This window comes from Stegastes partitus, unplaced genomic scaffold, assembly GCF_000690725.1.
Source record: "Stegastes partitus isolate 25-593 unplaced genomic scaffold, Stegastes_partitus-1.0.2 Scaffold1478, whole genome shotgun sequence".
NCBI classification, from domain to species: Eukaryota; Metazoa; Chordata; class Actinopteri; family Pomacentridae; genus Stegastes; species Stegastes partitus.
Window position 1 is genome coordinate 35,537 of NW_007579209.1, and position 27,011 is coordinate 62,547.

The 27,011-nt window shown below is 40.1% G+C and overlaps 2 protein-coding genes across 3 annotated transcripts in view; both read right to left on the bottom strand.

The window, feature by feature from the left end:
* The window catches only part of mettl16 (methyltransferase 16, N6-methyladenosine), a 32,700-nt gene extending 13,383 nt beyond the window's left edge, over window positions 1–19,317 (bottom strand). Inside the window, exons 1-5 of the mRNA XM_008299896.1 lie at window positions 19,267–19,317; window positions 18,735–18,870; window positions 4,903–5,090; window positions 2,772–2,912; window positions 155–270 (exon numbers count right to left, since the gene is read on the bottom strand). Of these exons, the coding sequence (XP_008298118.1) occupies window positions 155–270; window positions 2,772–2,912; window positions 4,903–5,090; window positions 18,735–18,862 (573 nt within the window). The 5' untranslated portion in view covers window positions 18,863–18,870; window positions 19,267–19,317. The remainder of the gene's footprint in view (window positions 1–154; window positions 271–2,771; window positions 2,913–4,902; window positions 5,091–18,734; window positions 18,871–19,266) is intronic.
* Window positions 19,318–20,449: 1,132 nt separating this feature from the next.
* Window positions 20,450–27,011, bottom strand: part of LOC103370754 (lissencephaly-1 homolog) — a 38,904-nt gene continuing 32,342 nt past the window's right edge. For both annotated transcript variants that reach the window (XM_008299902.1, XM_008299903.1), the window contains exons 10-11: window positions 26,790–26,946; window positions 20,450–24,419 (exon numbers count right to left, since the gene is read on the bottom strand). In XM_008299902.1, coding sequence (XP_008298124.1) covers window positions 24,346–24,419; window positions 26,790–26,946 — 231 coding nt within the window. In that variant the 3' untranslated portion in view covers window positions 20,450–24,345. The remainder of the gene's footprint in view (window positions 24,420–26,789; window positions 26,947–27,011) is intronic.

The window sequence follows — 27,011 nt, forward strand, 5'->3', positions numbered from 1 at the left end:
TAGAAGCCTGTTACTATCGTGTAAACAAACAGAGTTTAATGTTGGAGCTGCTCCGGCCAGAGTCAAATCCCTCACGCACTGACCTCTGAACCTTCAAGGTTCAGGACGGGACGCTGTTTAACATTTAAAATGTCAAAACCACGGAAACACTGACCTTCGCTTCCAGCTGGTTGGCAAAAAAAGGAGGGTTGCACATGCAGAAGTCGTACACTATTTCAGTCTCTTCTTTTAAGGCGTCCATCAGTAAAGTCTTCTGTGGGACTTTGACGACTGGAAGAGGCCAAAAAAACACTTAAAGTGAGACGAACATTTGTAAGCTGGATGTTTTAGGTTACAAGACTGTGTGATACATTCACAATGGCCAGTTCAGAGCTTTGCAGACCAAAGACTGGCTCTGTTACAATTATGGCTGGATAAGAAATCCTTACAGTGATTCTTTACACCTACAAACCACTTGCAGTTTTTCTGTTTTGTAGCTCTAGAATTCAAAACAAACTATTTGAAATACCTCAAACAGACCATATGGTGTAAGGCTACAAATGACAGCTTTCAGTTTCCTGATTGTTACAAATCATAAAATCAATAAGACTAAATAAAATGCCCTGCATAACGTTCCTCAGCCTGAAAATGCTGGTGTCAGATCATTTACTATCACATCAGACAAAGAGAACAAAGAGAAAATCCTCATGATTAAGAAGCAGAAACATATCTACCATGTTTACTTGAAAATTGAATTAACTATCAGCTTAGCTGTAGTCCAGTCACAGCGACTGAAACCCTGATTGTGTTAGATCCTGTCACAAATTATACTGAGGCCTTAAAGAGGGATAATGAAACTTTTATTATGAAATACTCCAATCATCTTCCTACAGCATGAATCCATGACCAAACTAGAATTACTGCTTCTGTCAACCAGTCAAGCTGCAGGCAAACATCCATGTCTGTCCACATTCATATAATATATGTAGTAAAGACTTTCAAGTGTAAATTCATTATGAGAAACAAAAAACACAGTCAGACTTCTTGTATGTGTTCAAATGTTTGGCGAGTAAAGCTTGTAGAAAAGACAGTAGATGATGCTTCAGATGTGGATTTTGCTGCAAAGAAGCTACAAATTCTAAAACACTGATGCTTCACACACATCTTCTAGCCGGCAGAACAGAAGATTAGGGATGCATGATATTGGATTTGGCAATATTTTCCATCTCATTTTGGCCAATTTCTGATACCAATATATGTACATATTTTTCCACATCATTGCCGAGAACATCATGTCTCTCCTGTAGTGAATTAACATGTCATTATGGCTGCTCTCATGATGGGCTACTGCCAGGTGGAGACATAAAATATAATGTACTTTAAATGTACAAGATCGCTGGGGAAAAAAAATAAAATCACTTCAATTTGTGAAAACTGAAGTGAAACAATGAAAAAATGTGAAACATATTTCTTTTATGTAGCATTTACAAAAAAAACCCTGCAAAGTTTAGCCAAAAAAAACATTATATGCCTACCAATAATCATCTTTGGCCCGATTCCACCCTTTCATTTTTAAGCTTTTATCAACCGACACAATTTGTGATGCCAAAATCATCATGCATTCCTACAGTAGATCTAGAGTTAGAGATCTACAGTTTCAAGGTGAGCGTATAAAATGCAGCTACTGAATCATTTTATCTTAGAACATATTTGCGTAAAATTTTAAAAAAAAAAACTAATTTCTAATAAATTCTTGAGTTGTGGTAAAAACATGTTTTATGGAGTCACAGAAACCTTTAACCGTCTGAACCCTACAACCAGCAGGTTTAAAAAACATGTTTTTGCTTTTTGCATGTCCAAGATTACAATTATTATGAATTGAATCATTTAAAAGAATTGTTAGATTTTCTTCTTTCTGACACTCCGTGAATTTCATTTTGGTTTTGTTTGGAAAATTAACCCAATCTAAGCTCAAATTTCTTATATTTCATCAAAATCACTTTATTTTACTTGTTTATTTAATAGCTTTTTTTTTTTTTAAAAAAAAGGATTCCAAACAATTTGCTGTAAATAAATTCTGTAATCAAAAACATTTTTGCCATCCCTGGCCATTCAACAGTCACATTTCCAAAAATTCCGGGATGTTTTAGCTGACCTGGGCAGAGCTGTGCTGGGCTATGTTTACACAGAGCAGATAGGAAATAGTATTATGACATTAAAAAGTGTATGATTTTTTTTTTTATGATTTATGGCATTACAACATTGCAATAATGCACAAAACGCATTTCTGATTCTCTTCACTTGTAGCCATGGTTGTATTGTTTCCACAGACGTGCAGGACTTTATATAGCAGTGAAAAAATGAGCTCACAGAACACAGCCCACAAAAAAAAAAAAAAAAACACCCAGAAACTACTCTGGGTTCAGAGGGTAACCATCAAAATCTTATCAGTTTATTTTTGTCCAAAACCCAAGGGGAATGTCTGTGCCAAATAGAAATATAGCTCCCCGAAGGCATTCCTGAGATATTGCATTTATGACAACTCTAAAGCAAAATGACTCCAACACAGGGACATGAAGCCGACTACGGTCTTACTAGGTCAGATATGACTCACAGCGTATGGTGGCTAATATTAGCTACTTCTACGGTTACTCTATATTTTATCAATCACCGTTATCCCATAGTGGTTAGTTAGTGGCTGGAGGTCAGACATGATCTGGTAAATCTCCCTGAATGTGGTCATCTAATGTCTTGAGACAAATTGTTCTTCAGGGTGAGTAAATCACACTAACCTTTAACCAGGTCAGACAGATTGTTCTGCTCCACATTTTTCGTAGCGTAATCAAAGCAGATGTCATCCACCTCTGTGGCGAGGAAGTACCAGCCGTTCATTGTGGCTCCCAGCAGGGGGTAAATACACGACGCCCCGGTGCCTGAGGAAACACACAGCTTGACATTGATGAATTCTCGATGGTGATGGGTATAGCTGTCATTGAACAAAATGGAAATGTGCTGCTGTGTTGTTTAAAGTAAGTAACTTAAGGATGGAAGGATGGCCAAAAACGTGACATGATGTGTTTTTGAAGAATTATCCTTGACTTAGTGGCCATAATGGACAATAAATGTCTGTTCCAGCAGCTTTTATTAAATCATTCACATCTAACAAGGTCCAAAGCTGCATAATTCAGTCCAGGCTCAGAGATGGTATTGGTTAGTAAAAGAAAAAGCCCAGTGGTGATCCATCAGCGAGCAGACAGCTTCCGTCTGCTTACAAAAAGGTTCGGGGTCACCAATCAGCGACCTGAGGCCCTGCAGACACGCAGATACCTGCAGGCTCAGTCAGCGCACACGCAAAGACGAATAACATTTTCTCTGATCGACAGAATGGCAACAAGTACTGACATGTAGATGGAGGTTTGGCTGTAAATGCTGGAAACGCTGGGAATGACTGGGCTCGTGTGCTGGGAGCATCGACTGACATTTCATGAGGCGCTCTGAGCTGCATGCAGCCACAACAAGTATAAACAAGGGTAGCCAAGTGAACATTTAAATCCGCAAAAGAACTAATCAGCAGTGTGACTTATGAAACTGTCTGTTATTTTATGTTAAAAGGTGTCAATAACATCGTTTTTAAAGGGAAAGTGCACTATTTTTCACAGCAAAGTCAATTTACACATCATGTGAATTACCACTGCAGATGTGAACACAGTCATATGAAACTTGTTGCAGTTCACTGACAGCAAGAACAAGTGCAACAAACTTAAGATGTCAACTGCACCCAAATCCAATTTGAAAAATGTTAAATGTGAAAGAAAAAGCAAAAATGGGACTATGGTGCAGCCCAATGTATTGCATGGCTGCAGGAATGCTGCTGGGGTCCATTAACTGCTACAGAAGCCTGTCATGGTGGTCCATTGCTAAGTACAGTCGTCCTCAGATGTATTCATACTCTTCCATTAAAGAAAAGGCAAAAATCACAATAGTCACTCAAATAAATAGAAACTGAAAAAGTAATACTAAATAAAAACTTGCTAAATTCTAATTTAGTGAAATAAGACATTGCTTTTGAATTGTGGTTTTAAAAAAAATTAGAGCACTTTGCTGATGAGCAGTGGGACAAAATCTAAACACCTGTCAACAGGTGCAGGAGTCTGATTGAGAGTTACAGAAAACACTTGATTGCAGTGATTGACTCAAAGGGTTTTTCAACAAAATATTAGTTTACGGGTCCCATCATGCTTGTTTGCTTGTTTTTTTAATATTTCAGTTGAACCACAATTCAAAAGCAATGTCATGATTTTCATGTCATTTTTATTTATTATTAATTTTGTCAAATTCAACTTATTTCAGTGGCAGCTGTTATTTTCCTTCTTTAATGGGAGGGTATGAATACATTTGAGGACGACTGTCAATCTCTCCAAATGCTATCAGCCACACAAACACCAGAAACCACCACAGTCATCAGCAACAATCAAAATTTAAACTCAACACTAGTGAAATGATCACACAATTCCGAATTTACCAATTTGGATTTGGACAACAGCATTCCCATGGTTCTTTGTGCATGCTAACACGGAGTCCGAGTTATCTCTTCCTCAGGTAGCTCCTGTATGAAACACAGTAAACGAGCTGCAACCTCCCATCTCATTATACTGTAAGAATCTCAGGTACAGGTAATCTACAACGCATTTTCTGACATGCATGTCCCTCATCTTTTACCTTAATGGTTAATATTTTTTAATCGATTCAACTATTAACTGCAAAGTTTATATATTACCACCAGTATTACGAGTCATCAAAAAGGTATTTTAACAAGGTATGAGAAGAGATCGCTGAAGCCAGGACTGAACACTAATTAATGTCAGCTCGATTCTTCTAAAGCAGCCCCACCACACTAAGATGTACGGGAAGTAGTACTGGTACCAATGTCAATGCCCCTGCGTGGCTGCTTTTGGCCATCAATGAGGTCCTCCACCCAGTGGATGTAGTTGAGGCGCAGGGGGACGGTGGGTATGAGGCGCTCCAAAGGGATCTCGATGGTCAAACCAAAGTCCTCCTTCAACAGGGTGCAGGTGAGCGCTCGCACCGCCTCCGGCTCTCTGAAGTTCACACTAGAGGAAAAACAAATGAGATTGAATGAGGAATGCATTTTAATAATTTGTAAATGACCACAGCAGCTGTAGAGAAAAGAGAAAAAACTCTACTATTACTAGCTACATCTAAACTGTTTTTTGGTTACAGTTAAAATGAAAATTCAGACCTGGGTTTTATTTCATCTGTTGTGATGGCTTTGTATGTACCAATAACAGCGATAGAACCTGACATAAAGGCAACACTTGTTGTTAACACTGACTCCAACTGGATAAGAAACACAGGTTTTACGCAAAAATAACAAATAACAAAAATGCGTGTGTGTCTACAACTGCGGTAAGTATCAAGGATCAAAGTTTAACGTAAGGACAATGTCTGCAAACTATGATGGATATGGTAAGGTATCAAATTTCATTACGGTTTTCATTCATAACGGTAGTTCAACACTTTGTCAGAGACCAAACGTTGGCTTTGAATGCAGAGTCTTCAGTGTAACTCTGTTTTCCTGATCAGACAGTTTATGATTAAATAAAAAAAGTAAAAACAATAAAATTCCAACGTAAGGTAACATGATATAAAATTGTCTAAAGCAATATCCAGCCCTTAAGCTAAAGTTGACTGAGTCAGATCGGAAAATATTTCTACCCTTCCTCTGTGTTTCATCCTCTAATCAAGTGCTGTTAATGTAAATCTCACGGTTTAAAGATGGCCGACTGCTCCTGACCTCCGACTACAGATGTTGACATGTTTCCAGCTCTCAGCTTTTAGCTTGTATAGAACACAGTTATTGCGAATGGGGGTGCTGACCAAAGCCACATAAATACTGAGCAGAAATTTCAATGTAAGGACAAATTCAATTTAGTGACTTGCTGATCTTCCTGTTTTAGCACTGAGGCCACCTGACAGCAATTTAACAAACTGCTCTTAATGCAGCACTTCATTAACCTTTTGCTCCTCCAGCTCTCTGCACTGAGCCCCATCACTTCACATTACACACAACACACACTAAAATATACACGCACACACTCATGAGGGACAATAAGCAGATAAGCAGCCCATCAATTCACAATCCCCTGCTGATGACAATGAATTTCACGTTTCCAACACAACTCAGACCTCCCACTTTTTACTCCCAACTCTCAGTCCCATTTGTTCGACTCTCCCGTCTTCGCCTCTCGACATGTTTAATGATTTCAGCTGTCACGCAGGCAGGCACGAGCGCGGCAGACAAAACGAGTGGGCGAGATAGGTATAATTAAAGCTTTGCAGAGCGCTTTCACACCTTGGCAGATGCAATTAGACACATCCTGGTGACGGGAGCGTCTGGCACCTCACAAGTTCAGTGTGAGCGTATTCCGGTAGAAGAAAAACATCTACTGCTGGTGGAGACGCACCCACAGCCCAAGCAGTCGAGCTCTGATTTTATTTTTATTTGCGGTTTTCTTTTCACAAATCAATTACACATAAACAGTTCAAATGTGTTGCTTACTCTGTGTTCAGCTGGTCTTCACAACAACAGTTCTGCTGTCTTACAGGCCTGTGTGAAGAGCAGGAAAACTCCAACGGCGTAATTTAAATGAGTGTTCAGACCACTGCTTTCAAGAGGCCGTGGTGCCGCACAAAACAGAGAGACGTGGAATCCAGAAAGGATTTAGAAGTTTCAGAGGTCAAACCACAAAACTATAGTTTATTATATTATCAGGGCAGACTTTACTCAGTAGTTATCATGGCAGCAACAATTTTATGCTTTGGAATGCCAGTACAAGTCTATCTACCTGGACTGCGCATGGTCATAACTGACAGGTCAATGCAGTGCTGTACAGCAGCGGTCCCCAACCACTGGGCCGTGGACCGGTACTGGGCCGTGGGTCATTTGGTACAGGACTGTACAGAAAGAATAACAATGTTTTTTTGTTGTTTTTTTCTTTTTTTATTTCCGGCGGTGTCTGTAGGGTGTTTTATTTTGAAAAATTACTAGATCGTCCTCCCGTCACATCCATCTGTGCTTCTTTCTCGGTCAGTTTTTGTGCCCGCCCGTTAAAGGGAGCCGTCAATCTAACTGCTGCCCAGATGAATAAAAATACAAACATCTCCAGAGAGCTTATTTGAAAAGAGGGAAAGACTCGATGCCAAGACAAAAGAAAAAGAAAACACATATATAGCAATAAAAAGTAACTTTATTCTTTTACGACATTTTTTAATAGAAAAAAAAAGATTATTGTTTGTTATGTTCACAATGACTGATCTGTAGAACACTGTGTCGTTTTAAACTGGTCTGTGGTGCAAAAAAGTGTGGAGACCGCTGTTTTACAGGATGATAGCATGTTGTGTTATAGCATAAGTTGAGCCAGGTCCCACTTTTCACTGGACGTTCTGTGTCAAAAACTGTAATGTTATTGGGAAACACCATTCTCCATAGCACAGTCCATAGCACAGTGTCAGTGCTGGGGAATGGTCTGACTGTGCTCATTATAATTCTGTTATGGGGGGGAACAAATAAATGAGAAAAAAAAAATTGAATCAATCCAAATTGACTTAGGATGTAACGATGGTGCCCCTGCAAAGCAGCGTGAGGGTTAACTTGTTTTGGAGGAACACTCAAGATCAATACATGCTCTTCTATGTCCACATGGTCGTGTGTAATGTAAATTCCATCATCTATGCAAACCCCTCTGCAGACATCTGTGTGCAGCCTAAAATTTGTGGCTGTCTGGACTGCCCACACATTTACTCTGTTTCACAGCAAATGTTAAGATACTCCTTACAGATCTTTGACACCATTCACCAAAAGAGCCAAACAGGCTTATCTTATTGTACTGATATCTTTAACAAAAGTTGCATTTTTCAGCATCTGGGTTGCTGTGCGGAGATGTGGCTGTCACCTCCTGTAGTGAAGAGGATACACAGCAGCTCTGGAGCATGTAAGTAGCAGTTCATGGTTTCTGGTGACAAAACAAAGACCGATCACAGATTCTGTGATTTCACACGTGATTTTTGCCATTAAAACACAATCAGGGCATAAGAGTGAGAGTTTTCCCAGATCAATGAGAGAGTAGAAATTAAATGCAGACAAATGTGTATTGTGCTTCTGGTTTACTCCGTGTATTTTAAGGGAATATATAACTTTATCCTTAGTCTGACCAATTGAACTGAACAAGAGATGCGAAAGTGACCCTGATGGTGATGAAAACGAGGCACAGCGTCCTCGGTTTGCTTTTGTTTGAGGACCTTTCTTGTCATCTCTCTATAGTCAGCTGTTTGATAAAAGCAGGAGGTGATCACAAAGCAAGGTGATCCCAATTTATCTAATTCTCAATTCATAAGCAAGACTGAGAGCAAAGCAGATGACAAACCTGCCTCACTGCTGAGGTGATTCTACGCGGTGCATCTTCACTCCGGAGCGATAGCAAAGACAAACGACCCCAAATGAGAAGCAATTTACCTGCACGGTCCCACATCAATCTTACCCAGTGTCTTTCACCTAATGAACATATAAGGTTAATGGTCCAGTTTCAACAGCTGCTGACCTCTCACACAAAACCAACACCCAGCTCCTCTGAGGATCTACGACACGACTGCAGAAGACGAATCAGAGAACAGATTTGCACTTTAAAAATGGTCCGAGCTTTGGGGAGAAATCGGGCTAATGAGGGAGAAGTGATACATCAGCATAACATTCACACTTCCCCAAAATGAAAGCCGGCCTCTCTCGTCTGCCCCGCGCTCAGATATTCTGCCCTCTTTCATTTCTCCTCAGAGGCATCATTAGATAAGGATCAATATTCAGAGAGGGAGGCTGTTCAGGCCAGCCCTCTATTTTTAGCCCTCGTATGTGTGTGTGTGTGTGCGCGCGCGTTTGTGTGTGCGTGCAATGCAGACCGATCACTCCCATCAGCAGCACTGCGAATGGCACATCTCCATGGCAACCCCACCTACTGAACAGATGAGGAGAGCACGCAAATCTGGCCACGCTGGAGCAATGGCTGATGCCAGGAGGAGCGTGAGCGTGCCCGCGATTTACGCTTGTGCTGCCACGTAGGTTCACCGCTGCGTGCTTACGCCATTAACATGGCCGACGGGATACAGTATGGGACAAACCTGAGCGGAAAAGTTGTGAGTATGAGTTACTGTAGCAACACTAGAGAGACGGAGGGAAAGAAGTCGGCTCAGGTAAAATCCAAGCGAACCAGGTGAGAAGGAGCGGCAGCGTCTGCAGAGGTGAAGAAATAAATTCAGATCTAAGTGCTGAAAAGCAGAAAAGTTCTTGGCTCACATGGATGAAGAGGACAACATCATTAAAGGTGAGTTTACTGCTGAGACAAACAGCTCGCTCTCACCGCTACGCTACATGATCAGCATGAAAGCACACTCGCTTTCAATCTCTGTCCACAGAGAGGTGACCTTCAAGGTACATCTACTTCACTGTGAGTGCGCTGGGAAATATTTTGTGCTGATTAGCAGCAACTTCTCTCATGTCAGGTGTTTTTTTTTTTTTTTGTGCACACATCAAGCATTCGCAACAGCAGCAAGGAGAGCATCACTTAAAGCACACCATGAATTTAAAGGTAAACTAGCTGTGAATATTTCTGAGCTCATTTTGCAAATCCGCAGATATGCTGATGCTGAACGAGATGACAATTAGGATCCCAAAAGCAAAGACCAATTACACTAAAAGCAGCCGTGAGTCTGTAACATATTTTTATGCGCATTTTGAAGTATCCCAAATGGCAATTTCGCAGAAAGTTTTTGCACTCATTTGAGCTGGTTTTCTAGAAAGACTTATTGTCCACAATGGGTGAAGAAAACACCTTTTTAAGATTAAGCTACCATTTAACTCACATCTCTAATCAACTGTTTCCATGTCTTTCATTGTCTCCCTACAGTGTAAAACATGGCCGAAACCAGCTGACATTAAAGCATAATAACAACTTTCTCTATTGAAAACATTTCCTGAAGACTTCTCTCCTTTTTTTGTTGTTGTAGATGGACAACGTATTGTTTGTTCCTTCTTCTTTATACTAAATCCAGTTTTATTACCACTGATACTTTTATCGATCTAAGAGCAGCTTAGACTAGCGTTAATGTGCGACAGCGGGGCAATGTGCCTGTTTACAAGATTTTGCTTCTACTACCTGTAAGCAAAGTAGGTGAGTAAACCACTTTTTTCTCTCTGGCAGCCTTAATGCGCCGAAGACATGACTGCAAATCCAAGTGCCGATACCGACCGTCCACAGTGGATAAGGCAGACGCATAAAGCAAAATATGGAACTACTTTGCTCAAAGACACTACAATATGTTTTAAAGCTATGCAAAGTAAAGCATCTAGTCAACATGTACAAAGAATTTAAAGGGAAGCTGGTTAGTAAATACAATTAATATCACAACTGCATCGTGCACTCAAGTATACGTCAAACAAATGAGACTTTTCATTTTGTAAGACAGAAACATTTTTTCCACAGTCACTGACGAGGTAATTAGCAAAGAACAATGACAGCAGTTCAACTTGCTTTATCTTTTTAGCTAACAAACCAATATGGAAAACATCTCTGTCAGTAAACAGGGTTCACACTGGGACCATTAACTCTGCAATAGCTCACAAAATAATGCAATAGCTTCTAAAAATGATGCGTTCACAGTATGCAGATCAACAGCGTTTATAATGATGAATTCTAGCAGGAAGTGTGAAAATGGGAGATTAAAATGTGAACTGAAGTACTGCTAACGCTTTCCTCTGCAAGGATTGACCCTTTAATGAGCACTAGTCTGACATGTGACGGTAGAGAGACTGGAAAGAGAAAAAAAAAAGAGCTTAATGAAGAGTTGTTCTGTGTGGTTGGATATTAATATGTATAGAATTCACTCCTGGTGCTTTATAGCTTTTTTCACATCCTCTACTGCCTTACATTGACATTTTAAAAAATATCTTAATTATTTTAAAAAATAAGTTCAATGATCTGTCCTATGTAATGGCATAATTTCTTGATGTTTCAGGTATTTGCTGAGGTGTCGTTTCGGTATCTGTATCGAAACATTTAGGCATCATTATAGCACCAACCCACACAGCTCCAGTGTGGCCTGAGCATGTTTATAATTGTGCGAGAGGGGTCTGTGAGAGCGAAAAGGATGGTCAATGTGATACTTGTTAATTATCCTAATATGCTAGCGAGCTACATTTATTTCTCCAGAATCCCAGAATCCATCTTTAAAAGAGAACATACAATATAAAATGATGGAAGGACGAATTGGAGGAAAAAAGCAGGAGTTTAGGTTCATTTGTACTCAAGTATAAAACAAATACTTGACCAAACGACTAAACATATTTTAAAAGCCAACAGCGTTACAGAATATTTACTTTAAAGAGCAGCACTAGTGATCTGAAATGTATAAAATGTGCAGTCGGTGCAGATGTGTGGTCTTTTTTGTTTTTAACCCATCAAAACCAAGAGAAGCGAAAGTAAATCTTGAACATTAAGAGTGGGGCACAGGACGCTTTGCAGCAGACTTAGTAGGTAAAATATGTACAAAAAAAAAAAGAAAAGAAAATGTCCTTTCAAAGGTGGCAAGTTTCCTTTTCATCCCTCTGATAGGACAGGGAAAAAAAATCAGTACGGTAACAACATTTCTACCGACCATTGTAGCTTTACATTTATCTATTTAAAATCATCAGAGGTCTTAATTATCTGTTCATTTTTCCTCTATTGCCAAGAACATGTTCAATAATACATCTCTGAACAAAACTGGTGGGAAAATTGAACATTTTTAAATTAAATGTCACTGGGGCTGTTGCATTTTTAATAACCATTCACGCCTCCTAATCCTCTATCTGCCTGATCGAAGCCCCCCTTCCCATTCCCCAAAAACTGAAACAAACACTGAGACTATTTTTGAGGTTTATCTAGTTCCTCACTTCATTTCCAATCAACTCCACCATATTTCTGCCGCTGCCTCTGGTCTGAGCTCTGCCCGCTGCTATCAGTCCTCCCCACTGACGATCCCTAAATGAGGGGAGTCCTATCTCCCCCGAGGATTGAGTGAGTGTCTCCCCAAGATTACTCTCATCCCCCAACTCACTGCTTAAATACTTAAAAACCCACTAGATGAATTCATTGAAAAATACAAAACCACGCTAATCCCTCCACTGATGGAACGACAGGCTGACGGGGGAGGAAGAGCCAAATTTCTGCAGACGACTAACCAGAGCTGCTACCGCACACAAAGTCAGACGCAAATCCTGGACATCCGTTAACGCTGCAGGCGAACAGAGCGAACTGGCAACAGACTCTGGCCTGTGGTCCTGTTTTCACTCAGCGTCTGATCAACGTTCAAGGTTCAACCATTTGCCTAGAATATTTTGGAAAAAGTTAAGTACGTTGCATATTCTAAAAAATACTTTGTAGTTGGCAATCGCTTACAAACAGCCACTTCTGCTTCACAATCAGAGCATTTAGTTAATGTGTGTTATGGTGACATAAACAATGATAAGATGGTGTTCCATAACATACTGTATATACATAACATACGTTCATAGGATCATTTCATATCAAATAATTTCATTTTTAGAACAGTTTCTCCTCAACCACCTCTGATTTGATTACAATCGTTATGGTATGGGTGTCCCTATAGCTCAGCTAGTTGAGCGGATGACTCATGAACATGGGCTATAGTTCTCTGATGCAGCGGTCGTGGGTTCAACTCCCGCTCAAGACACTTTGCTGCCAGTCTTTCCCCATTCTTTTCCTGTCTTTCTCTACTGCTCTATATAAAGGCAAAAATTCCCCCCAAAATATATATTTAAAATCTTTATGGTACAAAAATTATGGATTGATATTTGTGAAATTTTAGCTAAACGTATCAAACACATTTCGAGATTATTATTTTCTTTTTCTTTTCTAATTGCCCACTTTTCGCACATTTTTGAGGCTCTGGTAGAACAACAGTATCTCGGGAACTATAACTCATATATCACATTAACATGGCACCAGAGAATTTGCAAAAATCCCCTAAATTGCAGAAACAGAATGTGTCTCATTTCTCCACTACATAGTTTCTACAACGAATGTAAATGCAAGAATATTTTTGCGTCAGCAATAAATGCGGACTAACTGTGTCCGGCTCATTTTGCTGCTGGCCCAATCACAAGAGATGCAGCGTTTGTGGTGTGATCATGAATCAGAGTTCAGGGGTCACACTGATGCAACTGATTGCAGACAAACAGTCCAATTCCTCCTATTAAGCTCGATTGTATTATGATGATTTTTACTGTCTTTACCTTGAACGTATGTTGCTATAAAGTTACATATCAGTTGATGAAATGTTATTTTCTTATCACCAACCATACAAGACATCCGACCTCTAATAAAAATCAGACCTTTGAGTTAGTAAATGATTTAGCACTGATAAGAACTGTCAGCTAACTAACAGAAATGTCTAATGTAAGCACTAACTCGACAAACATGCAGAGAAAGTAGCTGGTAGCTGCAGGCTTGGAACAGGGAACTCCAGCTTTGATATTGGCACTACTTCTACAGACCACTGCGATATTTTAGTGTCTACTCACATGTTCCTGTTGTCATAAAACTCACACACATTCCTACCAAGTTGTCACGTTCTCTGATTGTCTAAATTCAGCTTCCATGCTGAGCGTCGAACCCAAACACTGCCAGCCTATTGTTTGTCATCTGTCTGTCTGTCTGTCTGTCTGTCTGTCTGTCTGTCTGTCTGTCAGGGAACCACAGACAGACACAGAGACGCTACAAACTGATAATTAACACCTGTCACAGACTCGCATCAAGTGGGGTTTCACGGCGTGCCCACACACGCAGGCTCGGCCCGCTATAAGATGATTGACTGGCCACCTCACAACCACAAAAGAGCAGCCCACACCAATATGTTCGCAGTCGTGCACAGATGTTCGGCCTCGCTGCAGCGACACCACGTCCGCATTCATCTGCATAACACAGACAATAACAAGTGATTTCCTAACCGAGCAGACGGCTACCTGTTTCACACAGCGCAAACAAAGGAGGAGGACACAAGGCCGACAATAACTGTCAATTCCCACAGTCACTGTCACCGTGTTTTTGTCTTTTGTCTTTGTTTTAGTGGACGGTTTTAATACATTTCAAAAGAAATTAAAATAAATGGAGCACAGTGACATGTCGTCCTCAAATAAATAGTAAATGGCTATGCTAACACTTAAGAAGTCAAAATAGAACAACTGACACTTAATTTTGTATTAAGTGTAGCAATTAACTTATTAACAAAAATGTGGCTAAATTCATTCTTCACAAAACTAAATTCTTCTAATACCCAAGGAAATACTTCAAACTGTAACTGCTGTTTATGTTTACAAACTGCAGACACAACAAAGGTGTGACTACCAACATTAGCTATGGTTTTGTTCAAGTGTCGCTTCTCAGTGAGTGAACGAAAATGCTAAACAGCAGCACACATCTGGATGAAATGTAGCCTTTAACAATAAATGGTTACTAGTTACACCTGTGCTTTTCCTGCTGTAACACTGTCCAAATACTCTAACGACATATTAACAACATTAAAATCATTCCCAGTTTATCCATCCACCCATTTCAAAGCTGTACTAACATGGATTTAAATATCTTCCTCCAACATCTTCTGCTACTCATCAACATGTTTTCTTTATGAGGGTTAAATTATGTAAAAATGAAGTAGAATCACAAATATCCACCTCGATTCACCTGAACGTTATTATTTAGGTCTAAGCATTAAACTTCAAACAGGTGTATGACAGTGAGAGGTGACCCACAGAGGACACAGGACAAATTCTGTGTGCAAACCACAGCTTCCAGTTCCAACACCTGCACATACACAGAGAATAAAGACAGACGAGTAGGAGATGGAGAGCTGCTCTGGTATCTTTCCCACAGCAGCAATCATGAGCTCACACTGTTTGACGTCAACACCACTAATCCCACCAGACATATTCTTCCTTTGTTCTCCTGCCTGGACTTTCACATTTCTAAGCAGCATCTTGCTGGGAGAGACAGACACACACACACACATATACACACTACACACAAAGGCATTCATTTAATTTGTGTCCGGTTCGACTGAAACACAGGAAGCTCATTGCCACTTTTTGACTGACACACTAACCTATATCCAGCTAAATTGTGATTTCGATTTAAATTGCTACTCATACACACTTTGTGAAGTCTCACTAGCGCAGAAACAGAGCAGCATGAGAGGCTGGAGAGAAACAAGAAAAAAAGCTTTTGATGTCTAGCCCATTAATCATTTGTCCAGTGATGCTTCTCCTCCTGCTGTTGCCAGAAGCTGAATGAGCAGCATCAACATCAGACTGAGTCAGCCGGGACATGAGATGCTGAATCTGTTCCTCTGGGCTGCACTGAGTGAAGCTGCCATATTGGTGTAAATAAGTGCAGTATATGACCAAAAGTATGTGGACACCTCAACATTGTAACTCTATGTGAGAGCTGCAGGGATTGGCTCCTATTCACATAACTGAGACTGGCCACTGGTCCTGGACAACTGTCGTGTCACATTGCATGATTATGGACAGTGGAGATTCCAATGTTTGTTATGTCCATGTGTTCGTGTCATGAATCTCAGCACAGCTACAAGACTATTGCTGTCTGAGGTTAAAAATTTTGTGCCCAATATTTGGATCCCTGAGTAAGGAAATTTGGTTGACATAAGCTCAACATATTTTTCGAACATGCGAGGCTCTCCCATATTTGTAAGTCAAGTTTTTCTAACCATAATTATGAGGGACATAACAATCCATCAATCCTAATCCATATATCGATTCAATGACCAATGGCCCAGTACAATGAATAAAATGAAAACATCCAGCTGTGTGCCCCTACAGCTCAGCGAGTTGAGCGGATGACCCATGAACAGGGCTATAATTCCCCAGTGCACCGGTTGTGGGTTCGACTCTCGCTCATGACCTTTGCTGCAGGTCTCTCCCCATTCTTCTCCCCCTTTACTGTCTATCTCTACTGCTGTAAATAAAAAGGCAAAAAATATACTAAAAAAAGAAAACATCCAGCTATGTCATCTTTAAGTTAACTGATCAAAAATATATGTAGAAAACAAATCAATTTTTTTCCTTAAAAAGAATTGATTGGTTGTCATTAAATATCTGGACATGTTCAGATATAAAATGTCATCTCATATTTTAGTTGCTTTTTGTGACCTAATATGAATAGAATTAATTGTGTTATAGGCATATGACATCAGTTCGTATCGATTGCAGGCTTAACTTACGGTAATCAGAATCGAATAGAGGCAAACTCTGAGATGTCAGCAAATACAGGAATCTTTGTCCAAAGAATCTCCAGTCATGAACAAAAGTTTACATACACTAGTAAATACACTTGTATCAGTCTGTGGTGGCGAGTGGCATCTTCTTTGCTGTGGTGTGCTGGGGCGCAGGCATCAAGGCGAAGGACGCCAACAGACTAAACAAACTCATCATGAAAGCCCAGCCTGTTGTTGGCTGTCAGTTGGTCACCCTGGAGGAGGTGGTGGAGCAGAGGATGCCGACCAAACTGCAGGTCATCATGGACAACACCTCACACCCCCTCCATAAAACTGTGGACAATCTGAGGAGCAGCTTCAGCAGCAGACTGTTACAACCCTTCTGCTCCAAGGAACGTTACAGAAGGTCTTTCTTCTCGACAGCAATAAGACTCTTTAATGCTTCAATCTAAGCAGTGTATTATTATATCATATTCTGTATCTGTATCTCTCTTATATTTTCTTTTAAATTTTGTTGACTTCCTTCTATATTATATTTTCTATATTTGTATCTTATTTTATTTTACCTTCATCTTATAACCTACCCTTATATTCTGTGTTGTCTTTTTGCTTTGCTTACCCCCTTTGTTGGATATTCATGCTGCTGTAACACCTGAATTTTCCTCTGGGATTAATTAAGTCCGTCTAAGTCTAAGACTAAAGACCACGTATGTCATGAAAGTCTTGAGTTTCCAGTGACTCCACCAGTTCTTAATTATCTGATAGAATGACTGAAACACAGGCATCTTTGTCACAAAAACACTCACTTCTTTCATAGCTATACTATAGGTCTTTTGGAAATATGACAAACTGCTGAAAATTAGGAGTTTGCAGGAATCACTGTAAACTCAAGACTGCCGTGATACACATGGTCCTTACAAGTGGATGTAAACTTCTGTCACCGATAACAGTACTCACTCTTTCAAACATTTAAAATCTGTGTGGCTTATTGCATGGAGCTCCACCATGACAGATGACCATGATTCATTCAGAAACATTTAATTTTATATTGACACAGACAGAAAAAAAAAATCCAAAATGACTGTAATAATTAGCGGTGCAACAATGTCTCCGTCTGTTTATCAGCCCTTTCTCTGTGCCTGTTGTTTGAAGTGTGCATGAGAGTGTACTCTGTGTATGTTCACCTTTTCAACAAAATATTACAAAGGTGGTTTAAGGACAGTGCAGTGTTGGAGCAGCAGTTCACACAAACACAGACATGTGAGTATTACAAAAGTACACCAATATTGTATTTATTGTTAGTTAGCAAATGCCTAAAACTTCCTCAAGCTGAGTTTAAAAGTTTATAGCTAAAAAAGGAGACATTTAGTAATTGTGCAATTCATAATCTGAATAGTCAATTATCTATCCATCCATCCATCCATCCATCCATCCATTATCTATACACCACTTAATCCTCACTAGGGTCACTGGGGGGGCTGGAGTCTATCCCAGCTGACTTAGGGCGAAGGCAGGGGACACCCTGGACAGGTCGCCAGTCTATCACAGGGCTACACTTAGAGACAGACAACCAAGCACACTCACATTCACACATACAGACAATTCAGAATCACCAGTTAACCTCAACATGTTTTTGGACTGTGGGAGGAAGCCAGAGAACCCGGAGAGAACCCACGCTGCACGGGGAGAACATGTAAACTCCCGGGTGTCCTCACCAGGACGTGAACCGGCGACCTTCTTGCTGCGAGGCAATGGTGCTAACCACCAAGCCAACATGCAGCCCTTTAAATTATTTGTATCAATAATAGATATAACGTTGTACTTTTAAAATACTTGTTAGCTGCAGCCCTAACAACTGGTCTGGCATGAACGTGCCATCAGTCCTGGCTCTCAGTCTGAATTAGAGATGTTAGATGGGGTTGAGATAAAGTTTTTCAAGATGAAACTATTTACAAACACATTTCTTTATTGGTGCCACAGACTTGGGACCTTCATGAAACCTAGCTTTGACTGAGCACCTACATCACTACCCTAGTCTATCCCTCCATATTTTGGATATTTGAGTCTCCAACTGTGGGAGAGAAACATTGCAAAGTAACCAAACATCAATTCCTGCACTCTTTCATTTCTGCTAATACAAATAATGTGAAACTAAGTTGCAGCTTTTTTAAAGCATGCAGACAAGGACAACATAGTGTATGTGCAATAAATGAGCAGTTCAGAGGAGACCAGAGCTGCTGAGTGATTCTCCTGTACAAACATTTCACTAGTGACAGTGTTGAGAGATCGGTGATCAAAGATCAAAAATCAATACCTTACAAAGCAGATTACTTTGAAACGGTCTCCTGTGGGAAAGCAGAATCAGTAAACACACACAGTGCACAGTGTCAGGTACTCACACAGGTCTGCCTGCCAGGCTGGTGTGGACGTGCTGCTGGAAGTCTGGGTATTTGGAGGCCAGGTAGGAGAAGTCCGGGGGCTTGTCTTTGTAGCGGTTCCGGGGATGCATGGACTTATTCAGAGACATATTCAGACCTGATTTCAGGGGAAAGCATCAGTATGAGTGTGGGTTGTTAAGGAGCAGCAGCAGATGCAGAGTGCTATGACAAACACTGATTAGAGAAGAAAACAGGCGCTAACATGCTGATCTGACAGAACAGACACTGGTTTGGACTCTGAAACAGCTAATATTGAAATATAAGAACATTCTCATCCACAACAAACTGCTTCTGTCAACACAATTGTCTGCTGCTTCCGTAGCAGTGGTGATGCGCTTAAACACACTTAAATCATTCCAGTTACTTCACTTTCGTGAGAGAGTGGAACAAATCTTTTCCACATTTCAAACCTGAGTACAACTAGCGGTTTCCTGGAGCTAGTCTGAAGCTAACTCTGGAAGCTAACATGTATCCAGCACTTGTTCCTGCTCACCTTCACTGTGCGTTTATCTGGCGGTTGTTAATATTCTCGGGCGGACGCCTACTCCTTGGACTTTACTAAAATTTAGAAAAATGAAACACAACTCACGTTGTTCAAACGTTGGTCCACTTTCTGCAACTCTCTTCCTGGATGCCTTCGACGTCACGTCGCGGCGCCGAAACGCGTTGACGTCATTAAAACGGTTGCCATGTGAACGGCTAAACTGAGCGTCCAGCTTTTGAGGAAGTCTGAAAATGAAAACACAAACTGGACAAAAGCCTGCTAAGAATTAGATTTCAAACAATTCTAAAGGGGTAGATTTTGAAATTGTACACATTAAAAAAAAATAAAATATACCCTCACGGTCATACTGCCTTGTGTACTGACATATTATTATCAGTGTGATCTCTTGTACCTTTTGTAGACAATCAATGAACAGTTTCTCATCCATTCTTTCAATATGAAATATCTCAAGACAGATCTGAACTCTCACTTTTTTGAAGCTGCTATGTCCACTTTTTCATCCTCAAAGATATGATGTGTTTTTATGAAAATTAAAATGTTTTCACCTTTGAACTGAGTTCTAGCTCAGTTTACTAAATAACAAAAAATAATAGGCTGCAATAACATTATGATTTCTTTCCCCCTTTTCCACCTGTTGTTTTTTCAAAATTCGATTTCTTCCATTTCCTGAAAGTTTTGGCAAAATTTCTCCTTTTAGGATTAACTTGACAGTTTATGCCAATGCTGTGAACATTACTTGACTGTAGGATTAAGATGCCATTGCAATTTATTAAATAGACAGAAAAGATCCAAAGTTAAAAGATAATAAAAATCAAAAATTATTAAATTTTACCAGTAATTCCTTATTCACAAATTAAAATTTTCTTTTGTTTTTAGTTTTTCTTTCTAAAGGAATACCCTTAACTTTTTGCTCAGTGTACGAAAATACAAGCACAAACTTTAAAAATATTCCATTTATAGATTTTTTATCTAACACTTATTATAAATGTTTATCCTTCTTGTCATTTTTATTTTTTATTTTTTTTGGTTTGTTGTTCTTTGGGTGTACATTTTTTATTTTTTTTTACAGAAAAAAAAGCCAATTATTTTATTTCAAACACACTGCCCTTCACTGTGATGAAAAAAACCAAAAACAAAACCCAGCTACGAACAAATAAGCAGGACACACAGATGCAGATTTTCTTCTTTTATTATATCGCAAACAATAATGACATCCAGGTATATTGTTAACAGTTTGCTGTGTGAAGAGTGAGACCATAGTGGCGAAAACATCATGAGCTCTTCTGTTTGGAGCTTGTTGTGCAGTCTGAAGCCCTCGGCTGTGGTTCACAGGCAGCTTACAGAGGACAGAGGGACCGAAGGCCGGAGGAAGAGACCCACAGACAGTCAACACCTGGCTGTCGGTCCCTTCACACCAGACCAGAGCAGCACAGGGATTGCTTGGGACCTGCAAATGGCAAAAGGGGATTTTTCTTCAACACTTGCGTACAACACCAGCAGCTGTGTTGTAGCTCTTTTTCCTATTGATTATTACAAAATAAACAGAACACACATCGTCCTGACCTCTGATTAACCACCTTCCTTGAGTAAAACCAAGGAAGGGGATACGTTTTAAATTTACATTTTATGGTCTGGCATGTCATAGCGTGATCCTGAGGAGACTATCGTTTTCAACAGTTGGCCACAGTGTCGGACCAACACACGAGGAGGCTGATTTCTCAAGATAAACCAGATTGTACGGACTAATGTCTCCATTTTTGGCTTCAGCTAGAACATTTAACACATTGGCATCTTCCTTAGCCAAATTGTACTACAAAATTAGCCGATTCTCTCTTCAACCAAAGTCTTTTCCTCAGACGTTTGGAAAGAGAAAACAGGTTATAGAAAAAAAAAATAAGACCTTTGTAAAGGGGGCACACACCAAAGGGAGACATTAATATTCCCTGAAAGAGAGGGCTGCTCCTTTGGGACATCCTAGTCTGCCACAATCCCATTGCATTTACAGAAGAAGGAGGCTGTAAAAATCTCCTTCAAATAGCATCACACACAACAAAACCAGCCTCTCTACAACCAAAGAACAGAGCTGTCTGAACTCAGCCAGCGACCAAGGACACAGTCACGTTTAAGGAACAGCTTGGGAAGTACTCGCTTTGTTAGATGGTTAGATGAAAAGACTGATACCACTCTCATGTTTGGACAGTGAATATGCAGCTGGAGCCAGCAGATGGTTAGTTTAGCTTAGCATAATAACCGCTAAAAGCTAGCCTAGCCCTGTCCAGACTAGTTGCCTGGCAACCAGGGAGACTGCAGCTAGTTGGTATTTCAGGGTTGTCATCTGTACTTTTATGTGTGTAAAATTAGGAAGACTCATTTTCTTATGTCTTATACAAATGTCACTTTTACAATTTCAGCATTGCATGTCTGATTTTCAGCATCTGTCTAGTTTTTGAACATGAAAACTTGCAAATACTACGATTTTAATGGAAAAACTCTTAATTAAAAATTTTGATTTTCAAGGATTATTCATGACTTTCTTAATTTGTTGGAATTACACATAAAAAAAAAAAAGAATATTTTCACAATATTTGAACTGCACTTAAGTTGCCAGAAAACCAGGGTTTGATTCTAGTAGAGAAAAAAAAAATGCAGCAACAAATAAAACATGTCATTTTATCTTATTCAACAAACTAGATAAAACACGTTAATTGTGAGTTTTTTCTGGTGCTGATTTATTTTTTACCACCAAGCAAGCAAGCAGCTTCCCTCTGTCTACAATACTGGTGTTAATCTAACAGGCTGCAACTTCATATTTACAGCAAAAAAAAAACGAGTTGTACCAATATTCTCATCTAACTCTCAGCAAGAAAACAAACAAGCACATTTCCCAAATTGCCACACGACTTTGAAAGCACACAGAGTCAGCTTCTCGCCACGTTATTCAAACCAATTAGTCCGATACGAGGGCTCTGAGCTCTTACAAGAATATGTTCGGACAGCTCTGCCTCTGGGTGCAGGTTTACATGCAGCAGTGCTACATCAACAGGTCACATTAGGCTCACAGTAGCCACTAGCAAGAGCTTGAGCAGCAGATCACCACATCCAGTACACACAGGAAGAGGAAAACTTGGCAAAGAAGCTAAGATAAGAAGATCAGTTAAGCAGTGGAATTCTTTATTAGCCAAGAACTGCATTGGAATGAAAAGGCTAATCAGAAATTATAGGTTTATGCATTTATCAACATCATTAAACTTTAATGTTGTCTTCGGTCATCGTTAAATGGCCGAAGCTTTAGTGAAAACAGGGATGTGCAAGATTAATGAATCACCTTGCCAGCTACAGTTCAGAAGCAAGATGTTTCATTTTTTTGTGTCCTACCAGGGAAGTGGAATGGTTGTCTCTTACAGCATGGACTGGATTACATTTACTTTCCAGTCTCTCCAAAAATCATTTTACAGTTACAGCTTCACGAAGATCAAAAGCTGAACATTTGAGGAAAAGCCACTCAGAAGATGTTTGCATACGTGTGAAGTGGTCCGTGGGGTTTGTCTGTCGAGATGCTTTAGTGTCGTCCATCCAGGAGCCTCTTTTTTTTTTTTTACAGCGAGGAGCTCTTTAGAATAACAACCACAGCATCAGATTCCTCTACAGACAAAACAGCACCAGCAGATCATTCTGCATGTCTGCTGCTGGCATCTCCTCACCAAATCTCACCTCCATCTATAATACAAAACTGCCAAATCTCTTAATAACAAGCTAAATTTACATTTCATATTTTCACAGAAAACTGACTTTTTTTGTACTCAAAACCATTTTTTTTATGAAGCAGAACATTTTATTCAGAAATGATGAGATCTTTGCACATCCCAGATATTAACCCCGGGGGGCTCACTTTGACTCCTCGTCATGTTTTCTCCTCAGCAGGTTTATTGTGTTTCCAGCCTTCAGAGGCGCCATGGGACAACTGAGCATCTTCAGACTTTACATATTCCGGGTGGTGCACCAAACCAACCCTACCATAGGTGACCGATTCAGCTCAAACATGAGGCTGACATGCAAGGTCACAAGAAGTCCTCTCCTACAGGGAAGACACACCCAAGGTCTTTATCAACTACTAGGAGATTAAACAGGTGTAATGCTGCTGCTGTGACCCAAGGCGCTCACTGACAGCGAAACCAACTTGCTCGCTACATTGGACTTCTTGTAAAAAGCTTAGCGCGGCTGTTCACGAAGCCACTTTTACTTTTAAATGGGATAATTTATCTAAAGCCTAGCAGTGGTTCATGTGCCACCATGACAAGAGTACAAAGCTGTTTTCAAGCCCCCGAGGTCCAAGGACAACAGTTTGAAACATTCGTATATACAGCCATTAAAATATTACCTAGTTCCACATGAAGAGAAATGGTATGCACACTTGAGAAGTGATGTTATAAAGCTACAGATTATTTCAATAACAAAGCCCCACAGACATCTCATCGCATCATATATGCTTTTCCTGCCTCATCTCTCGAACGTTTCACCAAGCTAGGCACCAACAGACTACGACAGTGAAGGAGAGAAATAACAGAGAAAAAAAAAATCCTAAATAAAAAAATAGACAAAATAAATCTTACACATAAAGACACTGTCATTTCTTAAATTATCGGTTTTTAGTGCCCTACATTTTACACCCAGTCAAAAACATCTGCCTTCGGTTGGTCGGTAAGGCTGCGTGACAGACGGCCAGCCCCGTGTTAAACCTATGGTACTTCTAGACAACGTTATGTAAATTTACAGTATACAATTTTGGATTACCATGCAAGAATACTTTTTTGTGTAACATTTAATAGCTCGATCTACATCCAGGAATAATTTACACAGAAGGACAAAAGTTATTGGACCAGAGAGCGCAATGGGTAAATAACCATGGTGGTGAGTGCAGCCGGAGGAGATGACAGATGTGCGGGTGAGGTTAGGTGAAGGGGTGAGGGAGGTGGGATGGATGGGGGAGGTGGGATGGCAGGAGGGGATGTGGGATCCAGAGGAACGCCTGGGTAATTAGGGTGGTGGTCCAATCCTCCGAGGTCCAAATCAGCGACACTCCCACACTTTTACTGTTTGATCTACGCTCCCGGTGACCACGAAGGGAGCAGCCTTGTGGAAATCTGTGGAACAAACAAAATGCCATCAGAACAAAGCAGACAAAGAAGTAAACTCTGAGGATCAAAATAACTAAAGAATGAACGTAGCATGACTGTGTATTTTACATGTGTGACAATCTGAACTCCAAAATCTGCCTGCAGGTTTGAAAGACGTGTTTAATCTCAGAAGAAATTACCAAAATTAAACCATTTATCTGAGCCGGAAAATATAAAAACATCTAATAGTTCTAAGATATTTATGTTTTTGACCATCCTTGAACAAATCATGTAAGATTTTTGATTTCAATCAGAAAAATTAGCCAAATCTAAGCTGAGAATTTAATATTTCATCAAAATCACATCACGTCTCATTTTCTAACAAAAAAAAAGAAGTAAAAACTAAAGGGTTTGCTTTAACCAGATTCTGTAAAAAACAAAACATTCTGCAGTCTTTAGTACAACTGAAAAACTATTACACATTGAAGGGACCTCAACTACAGGTTGTGCTTAAACAGAGTAGATAGGACACAAGTATGGAAACAAATTATAAATGTAAGTGGTAAAATATCTATAGTATGTGGAGCCCCCCCGTCTCCCTAAGCATTATACTTGTTACTTTGAATTTTTTTTTGTAAACTAAATGATAAAAATGTCATTATTCATGTGTCATACTGCACAAAAGACATTTTTCAGTTCTCTTAACTTCTACTAATGGTTGTACTGTTTCCATGGAGGTACAGGACTTTATGTTGCAGCCAAACATGAGCCCACAGTGAGAAAAAATGTAACAGGAGCAAAAAATGCAGATAAACTTTTTTTTTTAGCAGATTAAAGGGTGACTATACTTAAACTGAGCATATGCAGTGTTTCTGCCTCACAGTAACCACTTGCCGGAGATGGTTTGTGCTAATTGTCTGAGAGGCTGTTTAAAAATTAGAAATAGAGCCCATATTTTTTCAATAATAAGGAATCATAGTACCCAAAGTAACAGTGTAGCTTAGGGACGTGTTTCTAATAGTTTCTGGATAGCAATAAAGCTCTAATGGCACAGAGGAATAAGCTCAAATCTGGCTTTGTACAAACACACAATACTTAAGAGGATTGCTTTATTGTCAGTTTTTGTTCTTTTCATGCTGTAAATGTGAAATGGAATATGTGGAAGGGCCATTATGTGAGTGGTATTTGATCAAACAATGACATGAGTAATCAAGTGCAGTTTTATTTCATGTGTGGTTGGCTAGTCGCCTCCAAATCATGTTTGATGGGGTACATCAAACAGCCCATAATAAGCACTGTTACAGGTCTATACATGTGTTTTTGGGGTCTATATGTTAACAATGCTTTAATGTTCAAAACACATCTTTTTTGTCATGCCGTTCATCGCTGAAGCACCTTTTAACACCTTCTGTCTAAAAACTGTAGTCCTGTCTTTTTCAGTCCCCCCCTCTCAAAAAGCGAGGACTGCTCTGATTGTAGACCTCTAGCAAATCTAGCAGCTCTAGCAAGAGAATACATATTAACCACCTTTGTAAATATTTGACATTGAATTCTGAATTGCCAGTTTCTTAGCAGTATAAACTAGTCTGCTGTTTCCACAGTCCTACAAACAAGTGAGTCAATCACAACAAGTAGATGGTATTAAAAACGGAATTGTCACCGCTTTTGCATCAGAGTCAAAAAGAAGTGCCACAAAAATGGTGATGAATCACTTACTAGTGATTGGTTAGGTCAAAACTAAACACATGCCTGTCTGCCCCCCGCCCCCAAACGGAAATCTGCTAACATGAATACAAAGTCAGAGTGAAAATATGACGGAAATCAATGGAAATTCAGTGTTATTATTAAGCCACTTGAAAAGCAGACACATTTGGGGGGAAAGCTCTTGGTATTGTACAACAGACCTGACAACGCATTGCAGAAAGGGGGGAAAATAACACTTTTTTTTCAATGGTTTCTCACAAAGGTGCTTTGTCTTTTCCACACTGCACCAGAATTCATCACATCAATAGCTCACAGCGATCCTCTTTGGTTGAAGCAGGATTTAAGAGGACTAGGTTTCAAACGGCTTGCCAAGGAAAAGTTGGCTCAAGAGCTCCTCAAGAGAGTTCCCGAGCCTTGATCTGCTGAAAAGCCGCAGATACGAGGAGGGGGAGGCGGGAAAATCCTGGAGCGCTTGTCTACCTCTTAAACCCCAGCTGCCAGCAACCCTCAGGACGCTGGTGGAGAAGCTGGGCTCGTTTACAATCATTCAACCTTTTTCTAAAGCAGATATTTGTGAGCAACACCGCTATCCAACGAGGGAGAGCAGAAAGGTTTCCTGCAGCACCTCAAAAGACCAACCGGTCAAACAATAACAAGGAAGAAGCCCTTTTTGGAGGGAGAGCGGTTGCTTACCCAGAGAGGTAACAAAGTGTTCGTGGGCACACAGGGTTTTCATGCAGCGCTTGTTCTTGTAGTCCCAGATCCTTAAGGTCTTGTCATCTGCACAGGTCACAATAAACTTGCCTCCAGGGTGGAAGAGGATCCCACGCACCCAGTTGTCATGGCCAACCTGGAAGACAGACAGACGCTGCTGATGAAGGTGCAACCAAATTCATTGTCATCAATCAAGTAGTA